This window comes from Theobroma umbraticum, unplaced genomic scaffold (genome assembly GCF_002168275.2).
Source record: "Theobroma umbraticum cultivar Fairchild unplaced genomic scaffold, ASM216827v3 scaffold_30.0, whole genome shotgun sequence".
Taxonomy (NCBI): domain Eukaryota; kingdom Viridiplantae; phylum Streptophyta; class Magnoliopsida; order Malvales; family Malvaceae; genus Theobroma; species Theobroma umbraticum.
In genome coordinates this window covers 11376320-11386287 of record NW_018397254.1, presented here as the reverse complement: position 1 = coordinate 11386287, position 9968 = coordinate 11376320, and the positions used below count along the sequence as shown (strand labels likewise).

At 34.6% G+C, this 9968-nt stretch overlaps 1 protein-coding gene across 1 annotated transcript; it reads left to right on the top strand.

The window, feature by feature from the left end:
* Positions 1 to 6104: 6104 nt before the first annotated feature.
* On the top strand, positions 6105 to 7301 carry LOC110424926 (F-box/kelch-repeat protein At1g16250-like). The gene has a single exon (XM_021439635.2). The coding sequence runs from the start codon at positions 6169 to 6171 to the stop codon at positions 7165 to 7167; it is 999 nt and encodes a 332-aa protein (XP_021295310.2). The 5' UTR covers positions 6105 to 6168; the 3' UTR covers positions 7168 to 7301.
* Positions 7302 to 9968: the final 2667 nt, after the last annotated feature.

The following is a 9968-nucleotide window of genomic DNA, read 5'->3' as shown; positions in this document are numbered from 1 at the left end:
GTTCTCAGTAAGAGTATTCATTCGATTGGAGACAATACCATGCCATGTGAATATATACACAGAGTGAAATAGATATGATATTTTTAGTTTTAAAGTTTATTCTCTTCTTTCACTCATACATATTTGGCATTTTATTTTTGAACCTGCTAGGATGGGTGGCTGAAGGGTGACGACAAAATAGTCAAAGAAAAGAAGTAAAATTCGTAAGTTAAGTGACATTGCTGATTGGACATTGCCCTAATGGGACATGATGACATAAATGGTGATGAGGAGTTGCCTTGTTCATGGTCAAGGTAGAAATTATTGAAATATATATATAATAATAATAATAATTGCTCAAACGACCAACATAAATATGGTATTGACCTTTTTATGGAAATCATATATTTGACATATAAATGACCAAAATGTATTTAATATTCTTTCAAGTAAAATAGCAGAGTTTTATAGTGTGTTAGGTGTATTAGAGTCAGGGTCTTGGGTTTTGAGAAGCGCAATAGAAACTAATGTATTACTAGTAATGTTTTTCCTTTCTCATAATGAATTTTACTATCATCACAATTCACAACCGTAAACGTTGATTAATAGGAATTATTGCTCGAATGTTTTTCTTTTGATTGTGGTGGAGGCTAGAATTAAGAGCTAGATCTAGTAGTAAATGTGAGTCTAGCTTCGCCAGCTAGTTAGTCCACTGATTTTCCAACGTAACTGCGCGCGTAAGTTGTAAGAACTCAGGGAATAACTTATTAGCAAATGTTGAAACCAGCAATCTCTTTCCCAGGTAAACAAACGAAGTCAATGACATGGCATGGGGAAGTGGGAAGTGGGAAGTGGTAACTCACAACAGATTGGGCATCGATGACGAAGTCTGAACATTTTAATTGTGCCCTTTTACTATTATCTGTCAGTTTTCAGGTCTTGTCCCTGTTTTTTCAGAACTGAAATGGATACCTGAAAGAGGCCCAAGCAGAGGGAGGGGAGCGGGCTGGTAGGGGCCCTCTCAAAAACATTTTAAAATTTTTTCAATAATTTTTATTTTTTAAAAAAATTTTATAATTTATTTTTATAATATATTTTTATTTTTAAAAAATTTTTATAATTTTACCTCTTATTTTATATATTTATAACGTACCAATATATCATTTGAATTTATACTTATCTTGCATCTTATTACGAGTTGTTGGAAATAATAAATGACATCTCAAAAACTTTACAACTTAACTATGAAGAAATACTAAATGCAATTCATTTAGTATCCTTTACTAAATAGTGCCTCCAATAGTTGAGAGAAGATGGATGAAAACGTTTGTTTGTGTCAGTGAATAAGTTTTGTGAAAAAAATGAAATTAAAATTTTTGACATAAGATTAGTTATAAATTAGATAAATGTCGTCTTCAAAAGAATCATGTTACAATTGAACACCATTGTTGAGTTGAGTTGACTTGTTTCTGGTTGCTACTATTGACTCATTCTTGTAAAAATTGAATTTCAAATTTAATGAGAGTGTAGTGAAGTTACTCACTCTTGGCATATCTTTGGACCTTTAAAATAATTTCAAGTCGTTTTGATGTTGAAAATATTTGCGACCTCGTAAATAAATATTATCCTAATGACTTTACTAAATAAGATAAAATGTATCTAAGTTATCAATTAGATTTATTCAAGTTTTATATTCTTCATAATCACATTTTGAAAAATATACCTACACTTTCTAAACTATGTCAAGTGTTAAAGAAAACATGAATATCAAAAGTTTTACTTCTTTGTTGACAAATTAATTCAACTTGCCTTGACTCTTTTAGTTTTCACTACAACATCAGAATGTGCATTTTTTACTATGAAACTTGTTAAGAACAAAACACATAATAGTTATTAAAAAATATTTTTATTTTATACTTAACACATAATTGGAGTTATTTAAGTTATTTTCACATGAATTTTTTTCATTTGAGATACTTTATATTTTCATCAAACAATAAACTTCTACTATGATTATTTTATAAACATTGTCCTCACCTCTTCAAACGCAAAATCATGACTCTGGCACTACGTCCCAATTGTAATTTTTTCAATTTCCTTGTGTATTTGCACTACACTAAAATATATTCAACATTTTGAAGGGCATTTCCGAAAAACAAGTAACTAAACAAATTGTCAAGTGACATGAACTCAAAACTAGGTCATATTAATGCACATAAATCGAGCCAATAATTTTCAAAAATAAATAAGGGCATGGACCATTTTGCAAGTTGGCAAGCACTAACGTATCAGCTTAACGTACCTTTTTTTCTCTATGGATTTAATTTGCATGACAGTGTCTATACTGCAAACTTATTAATAAAATCTGGTAATTAATTGCAGATCGTAATGAGGGAGTCCAGAGTGAAGTTGCAGATGGACTCAAAACATTTACGATCTACTACAAAAAAGGCCATGAATTCTGTTGTGCCAGCTCTTAAACAAAACATCATAAATATCTTCAAAATGTGTGCATGCTAGTTTCAGATAGCTTTCCACAGATTGTCATAAAATGTTAGTGAGAGCTAGCATGTCCTTTTTACTTTTATTATGTTATATGACCTGCTTTTTTACCGCGATTCATCGTTTTGTTCCAAGTTGTTATCCATGATATCTAGTAGTGGAACCCATGAATCTATGTTTTTACATCAATACACAAGGGAGAAGTGACATGTACGAACAGAGAAATAAACAAGCAGATATTTTGAATATTTAATTAAGTAGAGTCTCATTAACACTGATTCAGTTTGTCATCATTGCTTAAGTTCGATGTTTACTCATAAAATGGTTTGTCAATAAGACTACAAGTCTTATGAATATTGTTATATATATATATATATATATATATGATACTTAAGATATGCTTATTCGATTGTTTTTTTCTCGGTAAATCAACCTTTATAATCCATCAAAAAGGGTAATTCCATTCGAAGTGGTGACACTCTACCCGAAAACCAATTAAAGAGATAATGATATATAAACAACTTGTGGTGGGTAAGTAAACGATCTTTGTCAAAGAAATCACAAAGGCACCCTTAATGAATGGACCAAAAATTAAAACAAGCTAGAATGGGTCTAGCACGTTGGTATCCATTGTGGAGGACCCATGGAAGCACTTGTGAACTTGCGCCTCAATGTCGACGACCTAATTTAATTTGGAAGGCTCCTTGGCATCTTGGTCGGTCCATCGGAAAGACTTTTTGCACCGAGGCCTACCCCCAATGCTATCCTTGTTATGTTTTCTTGCACTAGCTTCATGATGTGAAAATTCATTGACTGTAACTCTTTTACGTACAAACATTCAGGCTTTGTTTTTAAGCAACAGTATGGCCGAACAAATAAAAAATTACTTTGGATACCTAGTCGTATATAGCAAAGCATTGAAAAACTTTTACTGTTTAATAAGACAACCAACATGTGCCCTAAAAATGGACCAATGCAGGCAGAAATTCAAAACCTCTCTTACCAAACAGATTCTGACGACAAGACGACTAGTCATAAAAATGCACAAACCACCCCTGAAAGTAATATAAGAAATACAAGAACCTTCCTATCGTTTCAAAATGTCTCTTTTCCTCCTCCACAATAAGAAATAAAAAACTGAAAATCGTAAAAGATACCCTTTCATTAGTTTCACTTTCTTTCTTCTTCTTAGCTAATCACATAAGTATATTATGGTGACCTTCTTTGCCATTTTTAGTTTTTGTTTCCTCTCTCAAATTTCTTTAAACAATTAAAAGGAAGACATGCCTAATTGTCCATAAAGTTAACCCCGCCATAATAACCTTTACTTTTGAGCAAATTAATTGAAATGAAAACTATGTAACTATTAAGAAAATCGCATCAGCCTCAGAATTAGATAAGATCAGGGGGGGGGAGGGAGCGGCTAGTAGGAGCCTTGACCCCCCAAACTTTTAAAATTTTATAATTTCTCCTTTTTTATAAATTTTATAATTTTACTTTTATTTCTTAAAAAGTTTTACAATTTTGTCTTATAAACATTGAACTTCTAATATTTTTATTTTATAAACATTACTTTCGTTCCCAAACATAAAATCTTGACTCTGGCACTAGATAAAACCATCTTCAATTGCACCCTACCATCCTTTTGATACAAACGAAAAGATAGAGATCCAAGAAACATAAGCCACTGGCGCATATTGCCTTTTTATCTAATTGCAAAGAGCTACTTATTTTGGATAGTCGTCAATGGTTCGGGATCCAATAAAAGAAATAAAAAATAATCGTATTCTGTATAAATGATGTAAATGTTATATGTCTTGTTCAAACAATTTCAATTTTTTTTTTGGATTTTTTAAACATTTTTCTTATTTTATTATATACGGTAGACAAACAAGTTTGTGACTTTACAATGAACGTTTTATTTAGAGACATGCTGCCAATCTTTCCACCATCAAATTAGTTAAGATCATGGAGACTGGAGAGTGCAAGGCTGCAAACAGCTGTGGCTGTATCACAGTTTGAATCAATGGCTGGATGCGAATATGTATAGAGCTTTACTCTTGATCTTGGGAAGAAGTTAATTTTGACCCACAGAGAGATCAGTTTTGGTTTTCTCTGACCAGCACTTAACGGCATTCAGAAATTCTTGTTTTTAAGATGTATTCTAATCAACTAATGTGTCATGGGACCAGTGCTTATGTCTAAGCCTGTCAATTTATGTGGATCGATTTGCAAAATCATAAATAAGATTGAAGGTAGGACCAATGCTCTATGTATATATAGTCCATGATTTGAGACTTCGTAGAAAATGAAGGAAATTTATAGATCACAAAATCTCATAGAAAGATAATGACACCTGCAGATGGGCTTGCCCAATAGCTTAGAATCTATCAATACATAGGACAGTAGCATACCGAAGATGCTACAGGTTATATTTACCAAAATGAAAATGCTAACAGGTTATGGTGGAAGGAAAGCAGTACTGATCTCCTAATTAAGTCCTGACATCTTAATTAGTAGATTCCAATATTTAATCTTTCAGGACATCCGGGTCTGTCTTTAACCCACCCTAAGCACTTTCTTGTGCCTTGGATATATATGTATCTCTACCTCTGACCCTCAATTATTGAGCCATCATATTGATATAGCTAGGAAGCGGGGAGAAATGTTGCATGATCACAGGCTCACAGTCACAACCCCTTAAACGAATACTAGTAGCGGGAAGGCAAGGAACCCTCTTTTTCTTTCTTGTTCAATTGCTCGCATCAAAAAATTATATACAAGGATTAAGGATAGAATCACCAAGCTTGAATACTTGAATTCTTCTTCTGAAAACCAGTGGGCTTTGCAGAGAAAGCACAAACAGATAGCACTGCAAGCAATAGCACGTTCACTAATAGTTGGGCTAGGAAGGTGATCCGCGGGCTCTTCTTCTGTTCTTCTTGGACCTTAGTGTGGTGATTCAATTCCATCTACATCTCTACTTCACCTACAAAGGTCTCGAGCCCAATTGGTTTTCCCAGTGATTCATGAACGAAAGAATATGGGCCCTAGGAGCCTACTTCATAAAAAACGAAGTGCTTGACCTTCAGATAAAGCCCCTTTCAATTCCAGAAGAATGTTCATGTGGAGTTTTTCCAGGGATCATAGGAAGGATGATCGATAAATTCTGGAAGAATAAAAGAACAAAACTGTAGACTCTTATTGACACAATTGCACATTCTCCCCGAGGATAATATAAACAAAAAAAAAGACTTAATATTCACGAATCAATGAAGAAAAAAGAGGGAAGGTTCTTTTGGCATCCCTCTTTTTCATAAAGATAGGCCAATGAGGGTGTCAGATACACCAAAAACACTATGAAGACAAAACAAGAAAAACTTAGATTTTTCCCCCATGGTATCCGAAATTCCTTCCAACCCTCCTTACCTACGACATTGTCGATAACATCAAAAGCTATCCTTCTCCTAGTTTTATCCGCTTGCTCCCTATATCTTCCCCTCTATGCCACACCATCCAATTCCCCCCTTTCACTTCACATTTACCACCGTTCCAAGCTACTTACCTATCTAGTTCATGGGTTCCATTTCCCCTCTACCTTCTCCTCCCTTCATACCCGAAAATCCTTTCACGAATTATAGGATATATACTTGTTTTTGTTCTAATGATTTATTGGCAACCACAAACATGTCCAATTGGATAGAATGTTACGACCCTTCAAACAACTCTTGGCATCGCGTTGACAGGATTCCTGAACTACTTGAGAACCATGTGCGGAAGGGTTTTTCCATGGCCTCAATTGGTGACGCAATCTACATTATCGGGGGCAGGCTTTGTCACAAGGCTTCAGGCCCTGACTCTGACGAAATTGTTGAGGATGATCTTGAGGTCCTCTCATCTGTCATACGCTATGATATTCGCAATGGCGCGTGGTCCAAGTGTGCGCCACTTGGCACCCCACGGTTCGATTTCGCGTGCACCGTGTGCGACAGTAAAATCTACGTGGCAGGCGGGCAGTGCACATTAGGCATCGCACGTGGCACCTCATCGGCTGAGGTGTACGACCCGGCACTCGACGAGTGGAAACCACTGCCTAACATGAGCGTGCTGAGATACAAATCAGTTGGGGTGACATGGCAGGGGAGAATCTACGTGGTAGGAGGGTTTGCTGAGAAGGCGGATTTGGATAAGTTGCCATGGAACGCGATTGGGAGATGTTCGGCTGAGGTGTACGACTCGGATAATGCCAAGTGGGATCTTGTGATGGGGATGTGGCAATTGGACGTGCCACCTAATCAGATAGTGGCGGTTGATGAAAAGCTTTATAGCTCGGGGGATTGTCTGAATGCTTGGAAAGGTCACATAGAGGCTTATGATGGGAAAATATGGAATGAGGTTGACGGGTCACACTTGGAAACATTGTCTTCTCCAATTTCCATTTCAGCTGCAAATTGGCCTCCCATCAAACGGCTTTACATTACCATGGCACCCGTCGGGACACACTTGCTCTTCTTGGCAGGATACAGGAAGCCAGGGGAGATCTCCAGGGTGGTGTCGGTTGTCCACGTGTTCAACACATCAGCGAACAGGGATCCATGGAGGAGTCTGGAGCCCATGGAAGAGGAAGGAGAAAAGGAGCTCTGTGGTCATGGATGCGTTGTTAGTCTTGGACACAACAACTCATAGCCATACAATATCCTTTGCCAAAAAGTATTCCTCGTTTAAAACAATCACTCATAGTTGAAATTTTTGGATTTTTCTTTCTGTTTGTTATCAGAATTTTTATTTTTAAATTTATTATCAGTTGTGAATGAAATTTACTACAAAAAAACAAAACGTATCTCTTTAAAAAAAACTGGTTCAAGCAAAAAAAAATGAAAAAAAAATATACACATTTATAATTATAGAAAAAAATAACACTAACATACATTTAAGTATTCAAAAAAATTTAAAATAAGTATAATTGATGAACTCCTACTTTGAAAGCAAATACTAGTAACATATACTTCTTCTGAATTTCTTTTCTTTATAAAATATCTTAATTTGACTTTTTTTAAACCAAAGTTTTAATTTTGCTATGAATTATTTGAAATATTTTATCAAATTTAAAATTTAATATACATTTAAAGCCTACCTTATTCTTAATTTTTAATGCATATAATTTAAAATTTTAGTAAACCACTATTCGAAAAATAAAATGCAATCAGTTGAAAATTTTTAACTTATAAAAAGTGAAACTAGAAGACTAGTTATGGGACAAAGAAAGTATGTGCTTTTCTGTAAAATGGACAATTTAAAATAGTCGAATTGTACCTTTAAACAGGCACATGACGGAATTTGATTTAAGATTTTCATTTTGAAGTTTGGTCAGGCTAACATACTGGTGTTCACCAGAACCACAATTTGTCGTTATTAAATGCAATCTTGCACTGCGTAATTAATAAAGAATGATTTTCTTTTGTTATTGCTTTTGGGGAATCCAGATGAAGAATGAATGAAATAAAGATCATTGCAAGTAAAAAGCCAAAGCTGAAAACTTCAATCAGAAATTTGAATTAATCAATGAAGCTGGTCAGTTGTCTGCATTACAAACTAGATTTCAATCATCAACAAAAAGCATATGGTCGTAAAATCAAATGCTTGTTTTAATTACGAATCTCATGGTATTAACCTTTGAAAAGAAATGTCATGTGATGTGAGGTTGGCGGCTTCTTCATAAGCTCAAAACTGCCTATAGGGGGGGTGGAGAAATCTTAGAGCCGGGTCTTTCTTTTCTTTTCTTTTCTTTTATTATTTATGTATGACTAGAAGTTGTCAATATATGTATAATAAAGCTAAGAAGGAGAAAGAGCAAATTAGGCTGTAGACAAGGAAACCAAAAAATGGGTGTTAAGGTTTGAATGCTTAGCACCCTATTTTCGAATGTTGCTCTCTTCTGCGCTTACCATTTGGATCTTCTCTGTATTTGCGAGAACCTGGATATCATTAGACTTTGGGTATTATTGCATCACTAGACTTTGGCTATTATTGTATCATTAGACTGTGTTTCTTTGATTTTTATTTTATTTTATTTTTTTTTTACAAAGAAAAATAAAGAAGAAGATGGTCATTTTCCAAATTCCTTTCATATAATGAGGCCCCACCCAAAAGTGGGCCCAGAATTTCACCATCGTCTGTATTTTGCTATTACCATCAAAAGAAGAGAAAGAAAAACCATGTGAATACGATGGAGCATAAAAGAAGACCAGATTTTGGACCCTAAAACGAAGAGCCGAAAAGTGGTTCACGTGAGCCCAAACCTAGCACGGGCCAACTGTGACTTACCCCACAACCAGCCCACCCCCCCTACGGTTGATCTTCCTTTGACGGTCGCCGAATTTGAGCGGACAGTCATGATTCAATCTCAGCTCTGTTACTGTGATGATGAGGGGGAGGTGGCACGTTAGCAGGGGTGACAGTCCAATGCGGAAGCAAAATGTGGCATGATGAGATTAGTCACGGATTCACTCACACGTGTCCTAAGTGGTCCGCTACCCACTGTGGGGACTGTTTAGCCTTGCACGGGAGGCACGTGAAGTTTAGAAGTTAGAACAGGACCACAGCAACATGGAGATTTTTGATTGGTGGGAGATGGGACTGTTTCGCCCAAATCATTTCATATCTACCATATAATCACATAAACAATAAATAACCTTACTAACAAATTAACCTTAACATTCATGAAAGTGATCCATAATATAAAATTATTTTATATATTTTTATACAAAAAATAAACGAGAAGCTATTTTTGAGTGCTCAAAAATCAACATAGATGCCTTTGAGGATCCACCTCATCCTCATGTGGTGAGATCCCTTTTTCAGGAGTGATGTTGGTGAGTGCGACATAACCACCATCGTTTTCTTCCTTCAAGTATCCAAAAAATATAAGTCTAATTTGGAAATTTTCGATTGTTTAAAATAGGCAATGTCAAGTCCACCACGTTCATCTTTTTTACATGTCAAATACTGATTTATTGAAACTATTTCTACATTTCAATTTTATCATTAATTGTTTGAATATTATATATATGTACAAAAATTAATTTACTAGACAACTCACAGGAGGGAAAACAATTATCATCCAATGCGTGCCTTCACGTGGACTTGATAATGTCGTAACTATATAATTAATTATAAAATAATTAATTTATTAGTTTGATTATTTTAAAGAGAAATAGTTGAACTAGTTCACCTATGTGTCGTATATATTCATCCCTTAAGATAATTTGAAGATGATATTTAAATTGAACCAATCAAAATTTAATTATTGATTATTTAATTTATTTCTAAATAAATTTAAGTAATTTATAGATAATATTCATATTTTTTACTAATCAAAATTTAATTATTGGTCATTCGATTTACCTCTAAATAAATCAAGGTAATTTAGAGATAATATTCATATTTTTTGACCAATCAAAATTTAATTATTAATCATTTAATTTATC

Excerpts from the sequence above, each read along its gene's own strand:
- LOC110424926 (XM_021439635.2), top strand. The coding sequence starts at position 6,169 with ATGTCCAATTGGATAGAATGTTACGACCCTTCAAACAACTCTTGGCAT.